The sequence below is a fragment of the Agelaius tricolor genome, unplaced genomic scaffold, assembly GCF_023055355.1.
Source record: "Agelaius tricolor isolate 1412-34295 unplaced genomic scaffold, bAgeTri1.0.p SCAF_5, whole genome shotgun sequence".
Taxonomy (NCBI): Eukaryota; Metazoa; Chordata; class Aves; order Passeriformes; family Icteridae; genus Agelaius; species Agelaius tricolor.
This window is the reverse complement of record NW_027269265.1, coordinates 39,510,318-39,532,933: the sequence shown is the minus strand read 5'-3', so window position 1 is coordinate 39,532,933 and position 22,616 is coordinate 39,510,318. Positions and strand designations below refer to the sequence as shown.

General features: G+C 37.3%; 1 protein-coding gene across 24 annotated transcripts in view; it reads right to left on the bottom strand.

Annotated features, from left to right (window-relative positions):
* MADD (MAP kinase activating death domain) overlaps positions 1–22,616 on the bottom strand; it is a 68,772-nt gene that overhangs the window by 1,757 nt on the left and 44,399 nt on the right. For 15 of the 24 annotated variants that reach the window (XM_071427492.1, XM_071427503.1, XM_071427495.1 and 12 more), the window contains 14 exons: positions 21,028–21,125; positions 20,604–20,687; positions 20,002–20,160; positions 18,425–18,533; positions 17,816–17,878; positions 17,312–17,432; positions 16,076–16,181; positions 14,922–15,032; positions 13,934–14,041; positions 13,679–13,843; positions 12,481–12,553; positions 11,459–11,565; positions 6,073–6,142; positions 1,173–1,219 (listed from right to left, as the gene is read on the bottom strand). In XM_071427492.1, coding sequence (XP_071283593.1) covers positions 1,173–1,219; positions 6,073–6,142; positions 11,459–11,565; positions 12,481–12,553; positions 13,679–13,843; positions 13,934–14,041; positions 14,922–15,032; positions 16,076–16,181; positions 17,312–17,432; positions 17,816–17,878; positions 18,425–18,533; positions 20,002–20,160; positions 20,604–20,687; positions 21,028–21,125 — 1,421 coding nt within the window. Of the gene's footprint in view, positions 1–1,172; positions 1,220–2,892; positions 3,549–6,072; positions 6,143–11,458; positions 11,566–12,480; positions 12,554–13,678; positions 13,844–13,933; positions 14,042–14,921; positions 15,033–16,075; positions 16,182–17,311; positions 17,433–17,815; positions 17,879–18,424; positions 18,534–20,001; positions 20,161–20,603; positions 20,688–21,027; positions 21,126–22,616 lie in introns of those variants that run through there. The other 9 variants (XM_071427513.1, XM_071427515.1, XM_071427498.1 and 6 more) reach the window with 4 other exon arrangements.

Genomic DNA, 22,616 nt, shown 5'->3' with positions numbered 1-22,616 from the left:
GCTTTGGAAAAACCATTCTGCATATTTGCTTTTGGTCTTTTGCATGAAATTACAAGATATTTTCTGGGACAGGTTGAAAGAGCTAACTAAAGAGAGGGTTTCACATAGCACTACTCAGTTTTACAATTATTTAACTGATTAACTGTGCTATTATTTAACCAAAAATCCTCTTTTACCATGTGACTGGCAGCACAATTCGGTGAAGGTAAGACTTAGACTTAATTTATATATTAATTCTAAGGCCAGCTGTTCTGACGATCTTAAAAATTCTTGTCCTTTAAACTGAGACACTTAAAATCTTTGTAAATGTAATAAGCATAACAATATGTTTTGTTGTATTACAGTATAAGCTAAAACACTTCCATAAAATACTTTTTTTTCCATTAAACTGGCTTTTCTTACTAGCAGATACAGCTATTTGCTTCTTAAACTACATATATTCTAAGCATTTTGTTCTAAAACATTTCCAGCTTCTTCAAACAATTTTGCTCTCTCTGCTCTTGAAAGACTGAGTCTCCATGAAATCACCAAATGTGCACAGTGCACATCAGACATAAACTGAAATTTCCCTTCTGATGATAATCATTGGTTCCTATTTCTTCCTCATGAATGCATATAAGCCTGATCACGTATAAAAGTGCTAGGCATCATTATCAACGGTTCATGCTCACAAAAATTGCTATACAAACTGAATATTATTCCAGAACACGAACTCATCTATACAGCAGGAATCAATACTTTTACTGTTTTCTCACAAGTCATTGCTCATGAGGAGATGGGAATTTTTTGTAAGCTGTTAACAATCATTTTATTCTTAGGAAGTAGCCTCCCTTTCCACCACTTCTATGGAGTAAGGATTGTGTTCTGCACTGTCTTAAAATTTAACAGTTCCACCAGGTCCTATTGTGCTGAAGTTCAATGCCAAATTGGCAATCTTTCATCTTTATCTGTCTTAAAAAAGGAAACAGTGCTTTCTGCACTACTGGCGAGTTCCTCTATTTTCATAGATCCAATAATCACTGAGTTTTGCTGTCTCCCCCTACTGAAAACATCATAAAGATCAGCTGGTGTTTCACTGTAAATCCTGCAGTCTCAATGTAACTCTTTTCTCCACATGAAAATGTAAAGATACATCCTCTAGAGAACCACCAGAGGCATCACAGTAGACTCACCATTGGTGTCTTGTACTTGTGGCTCACCACTTCTTTAGTTTCAGGAACTAAAACCGGACGGGCAAGAGACAAAACAAAAAGTTCAAAAAACGAGAGGCAAATGGGGAAGAAATAGCACAATGTTCCCATGGGAAAGGGAAGGGAGGCAGACAGACAGCAGGTGCAGGTACAGGGCACTTCACTATCCCTCACTTCTACATACTTCTACTTCTTTTCATTTACATAACATATATCCTTGGAAGACACTGGTAATGTTATAATAAATTACTCAAGCTGGCAAAAATTTTCACTGCCTGTGTTTGGCACAGCAGATATTCAATGGTTCTTAAGAGACGCTTTTCTCGTATTACTTATTCCTGCTAGACAGTAAAAATAATGAAAAAATATTCTTAATAACAAACTATGTCTAATGCCTACTACAATAAAACACAACCCAAAAATTCCATAGGAATTTGTCACTATACAAATCCCAGAGATTTTACCCTTGAGATCTTCTCTGCTGAGCAACAAATTTTAAAAGAACTGTTGGACACTGTATACTGTATAGTAAGCTAGTGAAATCCAGGGGGAAAAAAAGGAGCTGAGGGAGAATTTTTTTCTTAACTTGAAGACTGTTTTCCAGCTCTATTTATGTTTCTCAAGATATTCTTTCTCTTGTCTGTGATGGTATTTACTTGACATACTCACTGAAAACATTCATAGTTTTTGAATGAGTTGCCTTAAAATAAAATGCTGAGTTCAGTGACACATATTCCTAAAATACCAAGCTGGTTGTCTATAGAAATCTTTATATAAAAGGGAGATTAGGGCACTGATAAAAAAATCTATTATCCAGAAAATCTGTCCTTGTTCCGTTGCACTGCCTCAAACTGATAGAAAGAAAACTGGCATAGTACAGGTAAAGGAAATTTGTCTTTTTTTCTCATTGTAGAATGCACAAAAAAGCAAACTGTAACCAGCCCATTTGTGCGCAGTGCATCTGAACTGTGCCTTTGGCCCGCACTCGGTCTGCAAATGTTGTGAACAGATACCATGGGAAATCACCAGAAGAGAACAAAGACCACACTAGAACATTCAACTGGCAAATTTAAAATGTCAATATCAGGGGAATACCAAGGCCAGCTCTGAGTACTTCCCTTCCAGAATAGCTGGAATTTGCCATGAAATTTCTGTGTCACAACAAAAGAATTTAGAAGAAGCAGTACAGAAATTATGCAAAACCAAATCATTCCAGGTTCATAGAGGAAGGATAAATGTTTTATTACACATAGTACTAGTGACAAGAAAAGAAACAGAGGCAGATGAGTTCAGTATGAAGAGCCAGGAAAAGTCCACAACAAAACCTGTCCATGCAGATGTCATCTCTTCAACTATGGTATGACACAGCTAAACGCTGGAGAGGGAGACGGATCACACTCTAAGGGGCCAAGAGTAGGCAGTGCAGACTGGGTTTGAGAACGTTCTCAAAATATAAACCAGTTCCTACTAATTCTCATATGTCATGGTATTGTCATTCTTGAAAATAATCTATTGAAAAGTACAGGAAATGATGGTAAAAAGTCATATTTTTGTTTTATTTTTCAACTCTCACTCTCCTTGGAGTTGGCAGCTGCATGAAGGGCTGAGAAACAAGGGAAGTGCACACCCAGGCTGCACTGCCCCAGTGATACCAGAGACTAAAGCTGGGGAGATAAGGAGGTGCACATCCAAGCTACCTTACCCGTTGGCACCAGATGTTCCAAATTAACTCCATGTCACCAGGGAATAAAGGTGGGAGTGAGGCTGGTGCACAGCCAAATAGGGTAGGACTTTTACAGCTGTTTAAGTCTCACTGCCCACTGGATAACATACAACTGTTCATATACTCTTCAAAAAGCAGGAAGGGAAAGCTGTAAGGACCTTGTGCCACAAGGGAAGGAGAGAAGGGAAACTGTAAAGTCCTGTATCATAATTGAGAATAGGAAGAGAGGGAAGAGGAGAGCAGCTAGGCAAGGTACTATCTCTCCACAGTAAGTTGCCTTGTTTTTATTTAAAGTACTCCTTCACAGTCCTTCCAATGCAGAAAATTCTCCTGAGAGGACTGAGTTAGGAAGATTAAGAAGAGTGGGTTTGCATTTACAAACACAGAAGTCAAAGCACTACTACTGCGGAATACAAAGAAAAAAGGAAGAAAGGAAAAAAGAAACTGCCCTCCCACAAAAAAAAGACCCCTCCACCACAACAAGAAAAAACCCCAAGAAAAGACCCAAGCTTCCAAAGATTCAAGCCTTAAACTGAGAGATTAGCATTTTCTTCTAACATTAGAAGTTATTCCCGATGCTCTTGAACTGAGTGGGTGAAGGGAGTAAATTAGGCACCATCCTGCAGCCTTTGGTCCTGTAAATGAAAATATGGTGCTACCACAAAATGAGTTGAGGGGAGATCACTTTACCTGCTGGAGAATGAAGGTTTTCATAGCAGCGGCGGTGAAGGGGCCACAAGAAAGTAAAGCACAAGTACACAGCAGTAACTCAAATTCCAGAGGGAAGAACCTTTCATTTCCTCACTTAAGTTTACACTTTCATTTGTGGGACACAATTCCTGAACTTCTGCTTGCATCCTGCTCTGAAACCACAAGTCCAGCTGTGATGCTGCCATCTAAACCCAGCATTAACACAAACGGACCTTTAATTTCCTCCTGTGCTACCACTAATTTGGAGCACTCATGCTTGGTAAAATCAAAATCTTGCATTTAAGTACTTCCCATCAGACTGGAGTATGCACACTTACCAGACTCTACCTTTATAAGAACATCTACTACTTCAATATGCTCCTACGATAATAAATCTCATGGCAAGGTTTACAACGTTTAACACTAAATAACTTCATTCTTCTAAAGCAAGTTTTTGATGAATGCTTTTAGTCCACTACTACCAAACATGTTCATTTATCTTGAACAGGACAGATTGTAATATTCTCTCAACTTTACAACAATCCAAAAAACAGCTGTGAGGTAGACTCTAATCTCAGCATAAGAAGAAAAGCTACCTCCCCTGCACTCCCCTGCAACACCCTCCTTTTTTTTTTTTCCTCTGTATTAGCTAGATGGGCAAATTGTCAATGTCTTTTGGCACATCTAAATTGGCTCTTGTCTGTCACCTCTATTTTGTAAGAGAGGACATTTTTAACTCAAGTGGTTTAATTTCTCACCTTTTGCTTGTAGATTTCAACTCCCAATTTATTTTTAGTTACTTCTTAAAATTACCCTTTTTAAGTTCCATATGACAATTGTAGCTTTTGCAATAGGCCCTTGTTTACAAAATCTTTTGTAAAAAAATAAGAAGTCCTTTTTCTTACATTTCTTACAGATATTATTTAGGGGCTAAATGCTCTGTTACAGAGTCACCAATACAAATCAACTAGAAATAACGAAGTCAAACACTGTCTTTCTTCTTGTGCAATAGAAACAAACTATTAAAAGAAGTTCTTTGCATAAAACCTCAAAAAATGATCCAAACTAATTTCTGATCAAAGTAATTTCTTTTAAGTAAAGATTTCAGATGCTGAAGCCATTCTTTAAGCTAATTTTACGGCTTCTGAATTCTCATCTTCGTTAAACCAATCAATAATCTTTTACTGACTCCAGAAATTTCTGTAAGTAATAAAATGAATAGTGCCCATCAGCGTGAAAACATGCTATCAAACGAACAGAAATTGAACAGAACTTATAAACATCTAAGCTGTTAGAACATGTTCAGGGTTTAAATATACAGATCTGATCATATGAACCACGAACAACATTTTCAAAAATTGGAAAAAAATTGTTCACCAATCCAAATCTGAAACACCTGAAAGATTTATGGTAAACAACAAGCAAACTGCAACAGCCAGAAGGATTTTATCACTTGGAACTTTGTGTCACCCAAAGGAAACAATATATTCTCTTGGACAAAGGCATTAATTTCAGAAATCTCATGTTAATAGTCTTCTATAATTAAAGAGAGAAGCCCTCAGCCAGAACATTCTGTTCACAGTACCGAAGAACAATGACAGTCCTGGTAATGGAGCTGCTGATGCAGATTCTGTTTAATGGCCAAAGTATGCATGCTGATCTACTATAGAATTAAATTTCAGCTCCTTTTTATATGTTTCAGACATACTCCTAAGACCTGAACAAATGTCTCAAAGATGGCTGGAAGAATAAACCAATTTGGGCTTCAGGAGAAGTATGTGGATCACCCTTCCAGAGAGCTGCATCTGAAGTCACTTGTACTTTTCAGACCCTAATTAAGAATATTGTGACTGACACTAACATTGAAGAGTAACCTGAAATACTGCCCAGACTCCAGTGTAGGCAGATATGCAACAGCAATAACTGACCAAAACAGCACAAACTTTCTGTTCTCCTTAATCTTTACTTTTCCACTCATTCTCTAAAATACCAATCAAAAGATAAATAAAGTACTACTTGACAACACAGCTTCTGCTCCATTTTACAAAAATTAAACTACATTAGAGCAAAAAGAAAGCTTTGCAATTAACAGTAATTCTTTGTAATGAAAGCGTGGTGTGTTGAGCAAGATCAACTTTAAATCCTGCTTTAAAAATGTGGTTTCTCAGATGAAAAAGGAACAGACCAAGACAATTCTCACACACATCCACGTCTGGTTTCTGTTTGTTTCAAAAGACTCAGGACCTTTTCTCTGTCTCATAATAAAAAGCACCTAGATCAGAAATCTTAATATGATAAAAATTAATGCAGAAATTTTTATGTAAAGTCACCCATGTCTCAGGAAACTCCTTATAGGCAATCTACACTCTCTCCCATCTTTGAAACTGCAGTGCAACTCTGAATCTGAAGACTGGAAATTTGAGTTACTGCCATGTGAGTACAGACCTAATATCAAAATAATGTAATTACCAAATTCCTCCAGGACAAAGACTCCTCGCACAGTATTGCACTTTTTAATGTGATTCAGCTCTATGAAAACCTACAAAAACAGGAGGAAAAGTAACATAAAATTAGTTGGGAGTTTTTTTTAAACCAAAAATCAAAATTAAACAAAAACATCATCACAACAGGTACAACCTGAAGTTTGATAGCATACACTACCAGTTCATTTACAGTTTAATATATAAATAAAGGGTGAAATAAATATTCAGAAGACAAACTTGCCACAATGCTAGAAATCAACAAAAAACTTAAAAGTGCTAAGAAGCGAAGACAGCAGAAGATGAAGTACCTTCCGCTCCTTGCAGGAGGAGAAAGCATGGAAGAGAAACGAAGGAGTTAGTAACTCTGACATATCCAACATTGCTACCCCTTCAGGCACTCAAATGAGTTATTGCAAAAAGAATACCAACACACCTGAAATACAGCAAAAGAGGGGGACGAGAATAAAGCTGGCTCCCAAATTTGGCACTATTTGTAGCCTGTGATCCATCCCAGGTAGTTTCTGCCCCTCCATGCATCCTCCTCCAGCACAGAGGGCAGGTAAGGGGCACTATACTTCCCACCCTGATACTGATCCTCCTAACCTACCAAGCAGTCAAATTGAATCCAATGAGGAACCACCAACCTTTCTTCTCCCTGACACTTCTGCCATGTAAGATTTTACTGGAGTTTACGACACATAATCTTCAGAGTTACTCTTGGAACCATCTCCTTTTAACAGTCAGTACCAGTTTTCTGCTTGAAGCAGGATGGGAGAGTTTGGATCCTTCTCTGGTTTTGCTCACTTCACATATGGTTCTGCCAGCTGAGCAAGTCATTTAGAAAACAAACCTGCCTTAAAGTCATGTTTTACATACATGAACCCCAAAAGACAAAAGCTGTTGAACTACACAATGAGGTTTCTCAGTCCAGAACGCAGATACCAAGACTGCATGAATAAACAAGTTCTCTTTGCATAATGAGTTTGTTTAACATCCAATCTATTTGAAGATACAAAACAGACCCTTCTTATGTGCACATGTCTAGAAGGGTCAAAGTCAGTACATAGACATAAGAAGCTGTAGCAAGTGCTATAAAGACTCTAAACCACATCCCACTTTCTAATAGACTTACTTTTCAAGGCAAGAGAAACACTAAGAGTAACATTGCCCTAATATTTGGAGTGTCTATGTCAAACACCTTAGAGAGGTCTTTTAAAAACTGTATTACAATAGTCTGGTTGGATACTTCAAGTGCCTACACCTTTAGGACACCATGATCTCAGGAACTTTTTTTTTAAATGGTACTAGAGAAACTTCATTGTCTTGGAAAGAAGGGAAAGGAAAACTCTGCAACCCTCTTGAATCCCATACTAGCAACACCAATGTAGTCACGCATTATATGCTATGCATGAAAGACAAAGGATGCCAACACTAGAAATTGTTGCGGAGTTTTTTTTGAAGAGATTTATTGCCAAGAAGATCAGTAAATCCACTGTACATCTGAGATAAGACATGCAGATTTTCAAGTCAAAGGAATTTTATGATTATTTTTATTGACAGAGAACTAACCAACAGACCTGAGATATTTTTTGTTCAACATAAAAACTCAAAACTTCCACTTACTTAACCAGAAATCTTTATTTCTGCGTATGTTCAAGCACTCAAGGGAAAGGAGACTTAATCCCATTTTTTTTATTTGCCTGTTTTCATTCATATTCTATATGAGTTTACGTGGTCAAAAACATTTTAATTTTTGAGGTACACTTACAGAATAAATCAATAACAGAATACTTTCTTTACTGCACTTAGTTCTGTTTATTCTGTAATATTTGCTGTGAAAAGTTTTTGCTAATAGTCTGAAGTACAAAAATTCAGAAACTCAGTAGAAAGGCTCAGGCAAAACACTGGCCATTTTATCTGGGAAGAGTAAAACTGCCTAAGAGACTTGACTGCCCCAGGTGCTCACGATCTGAGTTAATGTCACAGAGTGCTGCATTTCTACAAGACCTATGAGCAAGATGAAAATTTATCAAGTTTGTCACAATTACAATCCGTTTTCAGAAGATATGAGTTAAAGGGCAATTTCTTGCTATATTGTTTAAGGGACAGAGATCCTCTCCTCTCACTTCATCAGAAAACACACATAAAGGAAATAGCAGTTACTTACCCTAGGGAAACTGTGGTTCCTCAAGACAGAGCATTCAGTGTGGATCCTACTGTAGAAGGGCATGTGCCTTATGCATGTTTTATTAAGCTTCCATCTATTTTTGACACAGATGTATTCAGGCACAGGCTACTGAGTCCCAATATCAACAGAGTTTGTAGATGTGAACTCAGAATTATCTGCCAACGCCACAGGTACACTTGATTCCTCACTATTCTAAAGAACATCCTCTAACCTGCTGGGCGCAGACAGACTTCAACATCTTTATTCTTAAACTTACATGTGCTGCAGCATGGTGAGACAATCTGTGAACACTAAAGACAACTCTCACATGTCAGTAACAGGTTGTCCCACCATGTATCTGAGACATTGCCTAAGGAATTCACAAGATGGTAAGAAAGTACACACTCCACAAATCAAGAGCCTTCAAAAACACCTTCATAAAAGCAAGCTTCACACTGAAGCAGTATGTTCAGTCTTCTCACATAGACTCCATATATATTTTTCTTTTAAAAAGTGGAACCCCCTCTTCCTATGTTCTGAATTAATTCTATGATGTCCAATCAAGCAGAGCAATAGAAATCCCTTATACTAGTAAGCCACAATACTGAAAAGAGTACTTGGAAAGATAGCCAAGAACAGGGCCATCATATTAAGTAAGGAGAGGAAGATGAAGAGAAAGTTGGGGCTGATGAGATCCTGTAGGCTTTTGTTGGTCAGTATTCCCATTCAAATTCAACAGAAATAGAAAATGCCATTTTCAACACCAAAAAACAGCTGTGGGATCCTGGTTTCAATGATGCTTATTTAAATATTCTGAAATCAACCGCCTTACGAAGCAATTCACACAATGTATACAAGAATTGAAAAAAAATCATCCAGAATAGCAGACCTTTTATTAAGAAAACAGACTGGTTGATCAGTGTCAGAATAAGAATGCCAACATCCTTTAGCTCCAAAGATTAGGAAACTGGAGGGGATTTTTTTTTTTTTCATGGTGCAACTAGCAGGAGTCCTTTATGTAATTGATACAGTTGTCCATTCTAAGGATACCCTCAAATTATATATGTTCGTTATCTGTCTAGACACTTTGCTTTGAGAAGGAAAACAGGGTTATATATCTTGGATCCCCTAAATGGTACTGAATGCCCTGGTCACATAATCTAACAGACCAAGAATTAAACATATTGAATAAACCCAGTGTATTTTCCAGAGCTGCACTTGTTTCAATATCCATCTTAAGTAATGGCAATAGCTTCATTGGAAAGGTGATGAAGAGTAGGAATAATCCTTCAGGTTTATTACTGGCATATTTCATGGGTCTGGCCTGTACAGACTCTTTTCCAGAAAAAAGATAGGAATCTTCATGATAGACAGCGAATTAGAACACCATTCTCTCTAAGAAAGGATATGATAAAGCTGGTACTCTGTGAATTCTGGTAGTAGCACAGGTCTCAGTACCTGTTGTACAAAATTAAAGTAATGCTCCAGACAGTCCCATACTAAAAATCAGTACAAGGTTTCCCTGAAATTCTTTCTGAATGTCATTCCAACCTTTCAGGAAAAAAAAATAAGGCTTGCATCTGGAGTTTTTCTTTTGTACAAATTCATGTGTGCTCACTATGTGCTTAACACTGAGGGTCTTTGTCTTGTGAAGATGCCTGCAATGCTTAAAAAACCATGCTGCTGCTGATGTGGCTATCTTTTCCTATGTTCTTTCTCACTGCAAATGTGAATTTGCCTGCCTTTTCATTTATGAAATGGAGTCATCTCCATAGAGATGAGCCATTATAGCAGAACTTTTTTGACTTCTGGGCAAAGTAGCAAACAGAACATTCCTATTTTGTGTCCTTACCTTACGACAAATTAATTTCTATTATATCAATCTATAAGGATATCATACTGTTGCTTTGAGACCAGGGTTTAATTTTCAAAGGCTTTAGACCTGTCATTTTCAAGAACTATGAAAATTCATTCTGTGCAACCAATAACTTCCTCTTACAGTTCTTTGTATTTCAGTACACTCAATGAAAAGATAAAATCTGTAACTTAGTCGAGTAGAGTGTTCCATCAGAGTAGGTCTGAAACTCTACAGCAGGTTGGACATTGCAGGTAGGACTTTTAAGAGACAGCAAGAAAACTGAGGGAGGTTCACAACTCTCCACTCCTTACACTGGCACATATGAACTCAAAGTGGCACATGGTGCTGCTGTGACCTTGGGAGACGTATTAAACATTCTGAGCATGTGTGTTTGAGATGCATGTGCACTTCCAGTGGGATCTACACTGATGTATCCTCAAAGAAAAACAAAGCTTGTGTGGGGAGAAAAGTCTAGTCAGGAGGAAAGGAAAAAACACTTCACAGAGAACTGACAGAAGCTTTTCTTTCTTTCTCACTCTCACACACACATACACACTCTCCCTTCTCCCCTAAAAATTGATTCTACTGTCTAGCATAGCATGCATTTAATATATGCAAAACAAAAAAACATAAAGCAAAATAAAAAACAAGGATCAAAGGAAGCAACAGAAACAACATCCAGAGAAAGGAAGAAGAAACGACAATTCTACTTGTGTTTCCTCTATGCCCACAATATCTGCTTTTTGGAAGGCAAAAGAAATCAGTACTTTTTTCTTATTTTTGTGAATTACATCAAGAGCCAGTGTCCTTTTTTATTTTTTTACAAACTTCTCCAGATAATTTCTAAAATTTTAAAATACGATAGATTAAATACAATGCAGAAGGTTGCCTTCTGTACCTGTAACACTCAAACACTATCTTTAAGACTCACTGCTTATGCAATGAGGATTTGTTCACAGTGTGATGCATTACAGCAGCTTAGATTATCATTGATCACTTTTTCTGTCTCTTAATACAGGCTACCATTTGTTTTCTGCTTAGACAATTCAGACCACAACAAACAAGAAGCTGAAAGATCTATCAACATTTTTCTTTAACAGATTATAGTTTTCCTGAGGATATTTAATTTCAGTGTGTTTTTACATATATATATATATATACATATATATAGATAGATAGACAGATAGATAGATACATCCTTGTGGGTTTTAGTGTAAATATATCTAAGTTTTTTTACCCACATCAAACTATCCCCTCTCCTTACTGATACTCTGGGAAGAGGAAACACCTATACAGGCGTGCTACAGAAAGCTTCATGCTCAGTCTTCTCACAGATTTCCCTCATACCTGACTGTGCATAAATTTCAGGTTAATTCCTTCCAGTGTGACCTGAAGAAGACCTCCTTCACCAGTTTTCATATCCTGCACCGGGAACTCACCACCCAACTCAGGGCCTGTGATGTCAATAAAGAAAAAATAAATCCAAAACAAAAACAACAAACCAAAAGAAAAATTCAGAGAGAGAGAGAGAGAGAGCAGAAAGGAGTCAGCCAAGTCATGGTATGCTGAAGGGGAATATTAAATAGTAAAAACATAATTCCTATTGATCTGCATAGCAAAAGGACACTACTAAGAATAGTAGAGACCATTTCAGTGAGCCCACTCACTAATGACAGTTTTCTAAGAACCACTAGAATTTTTCGAATTGTAATAAATTTCATTCTGGTAACATGAAGTAACATCAATGTCAGTTCATCCGGTATTTATTCTATGTCATATTGGGGTATTGTTTGTTTGCTTTAAATGCCACATTTCCTTTCTGAATAGCAACATCCTGCAATCACATAATACCATAGAGAGCATAATCTTAAGTACAGATACATAAGCAGCACAAAGGAGGCTTGTATTTGTGAGCTGCATGGCATGGTATTAAGTAATTAAAATATTATTTAAATAATGTCAAAATATTATTTAAATAATAATTTAATAGAGGTTATTAATAGGTAAATAATCTAGACATTTTCATCTAGTTTCTTATGCATTATTCAGTTCAGCTAAAAAAAGCCTTCTTAAAATTATTTTTGAAAAATTATAATTTTTTGCAGAACCACTCAGCTCTGGGGAATGGCTTTTAACATAATGCAAACACATTTCAAACATATTTTTAATACTACATTATTGTCCAATTCTTAAAATACCTTTCAAATACACTCTTGCTAAAGACAACAATCTGCTACTTGCGTATAGATGCACAAAGTTACCACAAGATTTCCAAGTAAAAGGAGATTATGTTCAAAGGAGTTATTAATTTAAAAAATTGCTGATTGCAGATTAAACAACAAATGTTCCCAACATTTAAAATCTTGTACCTGGTTTAATGCTTTGCTGCCTTGCTGCTGCTCGCTCCATACTGTCTTTTACACAGTAGTACAGTTCCCGACACTAACAGATACAAGAGTAATACAATGTTATTCCTCCAAATTACCAAGGGAGGGAAAAGAACAGCAATATTCTAAGGTTCTACAAAAAGAACAAGCCCCATGTGGTGCCCAATGACCAAAAGCCTATACAAGTTCAAGCACACCTTATTACTAGTTAGTATTTATATTTGTTTTACAAGATGATAGAGAAACTATTTCATAGCATTTAACCACATAAGTTAGTGAAGAGTTCATGCATTGGCACCTTCTAACCAAGCCTATGCAGTTCCTTACTGTAGAATAGGCATCAAAATAATCCCTCCCTTTCTTTCAGCTTGCAGCAATCAATATTGTTAGTCATGCACCTAATACCTATTTTTTTGTTATTCTTATCAATTTCCTTATGGCATATTCTTCTCTTCCTCTTCCTTCAACTCTGTGATTAAGCCATAATCTCAGAGCTAAATTTAAGAAAATTTTCTGTCAATAGCCCAAGATACAGGACACAGAGCTGAGCTACTCTGTACTAGAAAGGAACAAATCTGATGGATGGACAAACTCAAAATAGTTGAGATAATGGCTCGGCATCCAAGTGGAAACCATTGAAAAGTGCTGTTCCTTGGGTGTCAGTACTGGGTCCCACGCTGTTTAACACCTTTGTCAGTGACATGGACAGAGGGACTAATGGAAGGTGTCCCATGGCAGTGGGGTGTTTAAAGTAGATGATCTCAAAGGTCCTCTCCAACCCAAGCCATTCCAGAATTGTAAGATCAAAAATTATACAACTAACTCCTAGGGCATAGTTTTATTTAGGTTTTGCCTATGAATCCTCTGTAGTATTTTTACTATCTTCACAAGCCTGCAAGCTCACACAATATTTAGTAATACTGATGCTTTCCTTCTTCCAACAAAAAAGCTACATATCATTTCTTAAATACTTTCTGGTGGACAACTGTCTTCAAGTAAATGACAGGGCACAAGGCTAGCTTCAGATGTCAGTGCTGCTAAACAGCCATTGCAGTTCAGTAACCAGTGCTGGCAAGAGAGTGCTGGTTTTTGATTAAACATGGAATATGACACACAAAGGATTTATTTTTTTCTGTGCAGTTTTCCCTGCAGTATTGTGTATATTAAACAAGATACAAACCTTCTTTGTGTAGAACTTGTTCAATTGTGTCTCCTGACCATTCCTGCGCCAGAGGCAAAGCACTTTTGTTTTGGGACAGTAAGTCATGTTGATGAGCTTCTCATACCACCAACGTTCATACACAGTTCCAATGTTGCTCCTCAGCACAATACAATCATCACATACCTGGGAGCACAAAATATTATGTAAGATTTTTAATGCTGTTTCTCTTATTTCTTCTGCTACTGGTTGCATTAGTATTATTCTTGTCTCTACCTCCATGAAAAATATGTCTCCTGTTGTGTCTGTCCCAGCATGTACTACAAAAGTCTGCTTCTTGATGTGGCGGCTGCCACTGGGTCTCACAGGGAGTTCCCGTCCATTCTAGAAAAAAACCCACATGCAATCATGAATGAACATTGGAAAAATCCCAAAACGTTAGGTGTCACAAATGAAAGAAGGAATTTTAACAGTATTTAATGAGCTCATTGGAGACAATTTTGGACAAAGCTGTAAGCAAGATACTCTAGTAAGTTTAGTTTCAACAAGTGTGACTGGGAGAGTTATGACAGCACACAGTATTCACGTGGTAGCATACTCAGTATGGGAAAGTGAGGTATCTGAGTTCTGGTATCATTGCAGTAAACTGGTCTGATTTTTCCCAATTAATTATAAGATCATTTTGTGCCTTTTCTGTGCAGAAAAGTAAGCTCCAAAGGTAGAAATTACCTTTAAAAGAGCCTAACTTGTGTCTACCCTGGTGATGGTTGTGTTAAAAACTGGCTAGATTTACTAACTGAAGCTTTAGCCTATATTCTTATTGATCATTAGAGGACATCAGGTTTATTCTCTATGAATACTGGGAACAGTTTTGTACAGAAGCTGATTGCTCTTATAGTGGCCTGGAAATTCATAGAAAACTAAACTCTTCTTACAGTCATAGTTATCATAAAGGTTCCTGCCAACAAACGTTATTAAGAAAACATTAATGTTGCACAGAACTGTTGTACATAAGTGTCATGTTTATACATATTTGTACTGCAGCTCTAACTGATAACTGTGTAACATTAAAACATTATAAACAGGGTCATATAGTCACAGTCTTTATTCTATATTTGTGAAGAGTAGCATTTAAAACTTCAATTAATTATTTTTAATATTTTTAAAGTAGTGTTGCAGAGAATATACATAAGATTTTTCAGGCAATTTATTTCCTCCACTGTAGTTCCCAGAGGTATATCCCACTCATCACTGTTTTACTTACCAGATTGGCAAGTTTGTCTAGAATATCATTTATTTGCTGGCTGTGCACCAATCCAATATGTGATTTTCCCATTAGACGTCGCACCTTTTTCCTAATATCATTCTTGTTCACCTAGAAAGCAGATATACAGACAGTTGCATACTCTTTTCTATTCACAGGAGGCAACTCCAATCTCCCAAATATATCTTGGTTTCCATTGCTAAGAAGCAAAACAACTTATATGCAATTCACCCATGCTAGGGCATTTTAATCAGCAGTACAGGACCACATTGCACATATCCCACTTTTTCCAGCTACTGTGCAAGTGATGCTGTGCACAACAGATTTCCACTCTGCCCATGTGCACAAGCTGCAGTTCCACTACCCACCACTTCCAACTACTGACATCAAAAGCCTCAGTTCTCCATGTTACCACTTCTGAGTCTCATTGGCCATACCAGCTCCTCCACCTCTTTCTCTGCACAGACTCAAGTTATGAAGCTGTGGAGCCCTCAAAACAACACGGTATCTTTCAGAGTTCTTGTTCTTTCACCATGTGTTTCCTGGTCACTAGGCTGTGGCTCTAACAAACACTCCCAGAGAGCCTTCAAACAGCAAAAGTTTCTTCCTGAAGATGAGCAGCAGGCAAGCTCAGAAGCAAAATATTTCTGCCTCAGTTGCCATTTCAAAAGGGTACTATGAATGCCAGCCATTGATACTAAAGGCTTCAAAGACCTTACACCCCTGTTTGAGTGCTGATTTCAAGCTGGATCAAACACTGTTTTTGAACACATTTGCATTATGACCTTAATGTTGTGGAGTATATAAAACAAACTCAATCTGCTTCCTTCCTTTGACAAGAATTCTTTGTGCTTGAAAGAAGCATTGTATTTTTCAAAATATTTTAAAATTAAAGCCTACTAGGCTCTGTTATGCAAAACAAGAAAATAAAGTACCAAAGTGTTTGGTTAGCAGGATTATGCTTCCCTTGACAGCTCAAATAAATTCATCTCTCTAGTAACAGAAAGCCTTCCAACTTTGCAGTTTCCACTAGAAACTGCCCTTATTATCCACAGTTCTGAGTTTCATAAACAGATGTATGGTTCCAAAACAACACAAACAAAATATACTGCTTAAATCTGAGTAGCAATCTACTAAAAAGAACAAGAAGTCACCTTAATCATAAGCATATAAGCAATCATATTATGCAGCAGTGTAGCCAACAAGCGATCCTCATCATCCTCCAAACGCTTTCGATCGTGTTCTCCCAGGGAAAGATACCTGCAAGAAGAGCTACATCTGAGGCAGACTCACAGGCATTCTTCATCCACTTCCCTAAAGCACTGCCAGAGGACACAGCACTGTTTGCAAAGCATACAGCAAATAAAACCTCTGAAGACACTAAGTCAAATGGGCATTTTCCAGTAAAACACTGTTATCAGTAATTAAACATTTCCCTTAATTATTAACTAGTTGAAGCAAATAACATCTGCTCAGTGGGAAATTTGTTAGTGGTCTGCTGGGCTTATCATTCATTTCCTGTTCTCTGCAGTGGCAGCTCCGTGACAATTACAACTATGAGAAGAGGAACACATAGCTCAGCACAAGAGCTATCCCACATTAGAGTTTAAATACAACTGCAAGGCAGAAGAAAGCTGATGAAGGAAGTGCACCAGGCACTCTCTTTTTTCAGTAAGGTAGGCAGTTTCTGGAATAATAGTTTTGAAATTATCACCCCAAACTAGTTCTTATTTTGGCTACCAGATTTCATGTTCCATGATAGCATGGATGGAGGCAGTAGAGCTGCAGGTGGTAGACAAGAGCACAGAATGATCAGCTGTTAATAGAGCTGGGGGGAGGAAGAGGAAATGAGTCAAGACTGACATCTTAGAAGCAGTCAAGCCTTAGGCAACCATGTAGATATTTCTAGAGAGTGGTTTCCTCATGAGGTTTTTTGTTTTGTTTTAACTACAAGCTGTGAAAACACCTTTAAGTTACTTTGCATTTTGAGAAGGCTCAAAATGCCATTTCTGGAACTATTTAATTCTTTCACTGTATGTCAACACACTATTATTCCAGAATATAGCCACAGAAATCTCTTACTTTACTAATGATCTAGTCTATTCCATCCATTCATATTGTTCTTATGCTTACATTACCCTTTTCTCAGGAAATATCTCACCACAAGAGTAAAAGCGTATGTCATAACTAAAGACAAGTATTTCAGTATCAGGAGCTACTGACCAGCAGAGAGAGAAAGGGTCCCTTTGGAATAGTCAGGTATAGTAACAAGGTTTACAAAGTGACAATAGCATGTTAAGCAGAATTAAAATAATTTTTTCCCTACTATTTTTACTATTTCAGCCCCAGGTGAAACAATGAGGAGGAAAAATGTCTACTAAAGAATTTACCTGTCAATCATCTCCTGAGGTCCCTGGTCCATCCCCATTCCTTCTCTCTCTAACATCACAGCATCCAAGAAAGCATCTTCCCAGAACTGCATCTGGTCCCACAAAGTTGAACGCTCTTTGCCTATGCAATGTATTAAAAAATTGAGCATTTATTCTGTTTAATCCAATCAGATACTTTATCATTAATTCCTATTCAATCCCACTCCTTGAAAATACCCTAAGCCAATACACAATGAAACTATATTTTTTTAAAAAAGGTTACTTGAAACCACAAGCAATATCACAACTGAAGAAAAGTGTAAAAGAAAAGACCAGACAAATCTCTCATTCTAATTAATGGCACAATATTTTTAATCCCTTACAGCTAAATACCTCTCATCTCTATTCTTTAAGGAGTATAGCTTCTTCCATAAACTGTTAACACTGCCCAAAAGAGATAGGAATATCTTATACAGACACAGATCACAGCAAACACACAGAGAAGTGGAAAGATAAGATTATTACTCAGAGAGAAGGTTTCCATTGCAGCATCCTCTAACTGGTCCCAGACAGATCCTTTATCCCTACCTGCACCATTCCAAGCAGGTAGGAACGATAAATGGGAAGGATGAAAAACACAGGAAGAGAGAGCTTTTGATTAACAATAAGTCCAGACAAAATACAAAATAGCCAATGCACTCCTAATTCAAGGGAGCTACTTGAAGCCCTTTCGTATTCTGAGTTTAGCCCTCTGTTCAGTGACTTAAGCTGAATGATCTTTTTTCAAGATCAGTGAAATATTTTAGCTTTCCACACATAGCTAACTTCCTTCTCCCCTTCTTCATATTGTTTAAAGAATTTGTATTCAAGAAGAGCAAGAGACTTGGACAGATTTAATTTTATGCAAACTACACCACTCACACCAATCTCCTCTTACACTTACTCAATTTCCCCAGCAAAACTTTGGCTTTACTCTGAATGGTCTGATGTGCCTTCCTATTCTACCAGCATGGACAATAGTTAGAGGTTAAAAACAGTGTTGGGGGAAGTGAAAATTCCAGTCTGTCCTAGACATGATTTCTTCTGAATTTCAACCTGAAAGATTCCCTCCCCACAAAAAAAAACATAGCTTACCCAACAGTCCTTCATATAGATAGACACGCTGGTTCCCATCCTCTGGACCTCTCCCTGGAGTGCTCCCTTTGCTATCCTTCACACTCTGCTTCAGGTTGTGAGACTTGGCCTGAAAATAATACAAGAGGTATTGGCAATTTAACTCTGCACCCTGCAGGGCTCTCTCTTGTGCTGTTGGGTTTAACAGACACAAGTTTGCAAGCTATATTTCAAAAAAGCTTCCCCTGCAAATATTCACAAAACAATTGTTGTGTTCAAAGAGCAGCGTTATACATTTAAGCATCCAAAGTCAGCCAAAGAAAAATCAAAGAGAGACAAACACAGAAATCAAAACACAGAGGAGGCACAGTGCTTCCCTAAAGGAAAACTGAGGCAAAACAAAAACGCAAGCCCCAGACTGAAGGGAAGAACCTCTTCTGTCATCCCCCATATTTCACACTTATGCATTCATAAAGGTGTGACATTAAGCAAATAATTCCATCTCATCTGGCCTGAAGAGTGAGAGTTGGGAAGATCAGCCAGCAGGAACTGTGACAACAGTGACAGCCAAAGCTGGTCCATTTATTTTGCTACACCAGGTAAACTATGGTGCAATATTTGAATTCATTGCACATCATATACACCCATCATCTTTCTTCTAAATCTCTTGCAAGGTTTCTTATAATTCTACTTCATTTCTATTTAATTCTATTTATTTAGTTTAGTACAAAAACACAGAAAAGTAAATGTTAAAAAAATGCCTGACTCTTCAGTAACTGAGAGGACACCCACTTGCAACTAAGGAAGCAGACATGGTTAAATAATTAATAAAGCATTTTAATAATGCTTTTTGCAGAAATCTGCCATAAAACACAATCATTTTGTTTGTTTTTTAACATTAGAAGTAGAAGCCCTGTAAAGGCTTCTACTTATCAAGATTATAAAAAAAGAACACAGTGAGACCAATCTTAAGGCACTGCAAGTTTTCTTATTTTGCTGAGAGCTTGATTTAGCCAAATCAAATGTATCATTATTTTCTTGGTAAGATGTATATCAGAGGTTATACACAATAATCAAGGACTTTCCAAAACTAAGTGCTCACAAATTATTTGGGTTTTACTGCATACAGATCTTCCAACTAGGCAAATATATTTGAAAGTTATGCCTACACTTCCAATGGGACTAAAGTAATACTTCAAAGAAACAGAACAGCTGCTAAAACTAAAATAGATCACTCCTTTACTCTATCAAGCAGCTTCTCCTAGGAAACAGGGAATTTTCCTTTTAGTTAAGGATGAACAATGCCCACCAAATGTCCATTTGGTTGAGAGAAATACTGAATTAATATTAAACATTACTAGAGTCTCTAAAGTGGTGCAAGATTGAATCTACTACTTTCAAAAAACCATTTATTGCACAGGAAATGAAGAAAGGTATGTGGACCCAGACAAAACTACATCTTTGACATTGTAGTATTGTAAGTCATTGCTGATTAACCCTTAGAACTGAATCAGAGATCCTATTGCATCCATGCATGCACATTGAAATATTACTGTACAAGATCTATTAAAAAAAAATTAAATTTGCAATGCCCTTACAAAGATAGAGCTAGTAGCAGAGTTTGTCTCAATTTCACTGTCTGACACAGTTCCTCTGGATCCTGCTAAATTGCCACCATTTTCCACACTTGGGCCATCACCAGCATTGCTACTCAAGTCACTGTCTGCTCCCAATGTCTCTCCAGAACTGTTACTAACCTGTGGAGAAAAATAAAGCCATTACCTTCAAGAGATAACACACCAGAGAATTTGCTCGTATTTTTAATGCATCAAACAATCTGCCATTTTTGCTCTCAGGTTACCTTCTAAAACTTCTATTTTTTTTATAGATAGTTGATACAAAACTAGGACATATTTATAGAATTGTTGCAATCTACCAGTTCCATAAATACACCAATATGTAGCAGCAACGAGCAGCATATCTGAAGGCTGTAATGTGCCCATAAAGCAAGTACCATTTATGTTCTGGCACACACACATGCTTCCTACCCACTCAGAGGCTCTGGAGAGAGCACTCACAGAGTATATGATGCATGTGGGACACCATGCTGCCACACCACACAAATTGTAGGCACAAAATGCCCTTCCTCACTTTAACAAGCAGTCAATCACATCCAGATTTCACTCTGGGCATATCCTACCACAGTGCTGACTTCAGAATCCTGGCTTGTACTTCGGACCATAACTGTTGGTCCTCCACTGGGAATAGAGTCAAAATCACTCTTCTGCAGTCAAAACATAGAAAGGACAAGAAGAGTCACATTAGTTTTTACCATAAGGAGAGAACATCACTTCCCATTCTTCTGGGCTCTTGAATCCCATGCCTTATACTTTCTTAGTACATTTAACCAATCAAATAGAAACTACTGTCTGAGTGTAAAAAAGAGCACGGTGTCCTGTAATTTAGTTTACAAAGATCAATGCCCTAGAGAAAGGGGCAAAGAAATTTTACCAAATGACCCTCTCAAGAATACTCAATCCCTAGAAGTCTTCCCAGAATTAAGCAGTGAATAGAAGAATCCTGTCTCTTACCACATAAATAATGCAAACATAGGAGCCACTGACCTGAGAACCTGAGGCCAAACTGAGGCCACTGTCTGCACTGATTTGGGATTTCTTCTCATCTGTTTCTCCCAAATCAAACTGTTTCACACCTTCTGGTCCTGAACAAAGGAAAGAGTAAATAATTACTGTACCAAGAAAAAACAGCATAGGAGAAAGCAGATGACAGACTGGAAGCAGAAACAGTACCAAGAAAACAGATTTGCTTTCTCATTTCTTTGATTTTTAATGCATTTTTTATTATTCCTTGGTACTGAAAACAACAAGGCCAGCAGAACATATCTGCTAGTCTTCAAACATTAATTTGAATTTCAAATATTCCAACGTCCAGGAGTGACTATAATTAAACAGTACCTTTCTTAGCCATTCAAGAGAGATTAGAGGACGGACAACAGTCAAGTAGTTTCCAGTTACAATAACACATGCAGAGCAGTTGACATTCAACTCTAGGAAGCCACTTCCTTTGATTCTTGGTAATAAAAAAGAATACCTATTTACTTATAAGTAAGAATCCTGTTTTGAACTGAAAGTCCTGGACTGAGTTTTTTGGTTTCCCACTGCAACTATCTAGGCAAAAATCAGGCAACACATGACAAGAAAATAAACAGTGACAATTGGTGTTACCCAGTAAGATTTTCAAAGATTAAACTTGTATGATGCTGTACTTCACAACATTCCCCAATTACATTAACAAATGGCTCTCCAGAGTTGGCAATCACATAGGTAGGAGAGAGAGAGGAAATCAGCAAGCTTTTAAGTCATGCATTCATTAACCCAACAATACAAAAAAGGGAAAGAAAGGATAAAGAACTTTATGTTCAATTTCCCATGCACTTCTAGAATCGTATCATCTATTGTCCTCAGATGGGATGGCAGAAGGAAAAGAGAATGATGGAGAGGTAGAGCCTGAAAAGAAATTTGGATAAGCACTGAATGAAGTAAATAACAATGCAAGAAAAGAGTGTGTTATAGGCTGTACACAAAATGTTAATACTCTCAGAAAGGGGAAGAGACTGAATGCAATACTGCTGCCATAGCCATATCTGCCAACTATTCAGTAACAGGAAGACATGATCAGCTGCTGGAATATTTGTATTATATACCCATGTCTATAGCCAGTATCTCTAAACAAACAATGCCACTACCTATGTTAGCACTGATCACAACAACCTGGGAATTATGAACATGTTTGTATTATATGTAATATTAGAGAGGATAAGATCGTGAAAAGGAAAGAAAAAGGGACGGGAGGGGAGAGAGAGAGAGAGAGAGAGAGAGAGAAGGATAATATACAAAGATTTGTGGGAGTGAGTTTGAGATGATATGTAAACTCATGAATAGCAAAGCCATAAGTGGGCTGGGCAGACCATACTAGCTTACTACTCAACCACCAATACTTCCTGTGCAGTGTTTACAGAAAGCATTCTTCAGTTGCTATATAGTATTTTGCCTCCAGACCCAAATGCCTTAGTTACTGTAAATCAACTCCTCAAAGATTCTAAGAAAGAGAAAGCATAAACAGAATTTATGAAGAAAAATAAGTAAAAATATCTTTTCTAAGAATTTGGAATATTATTTTCCACTGAAATACA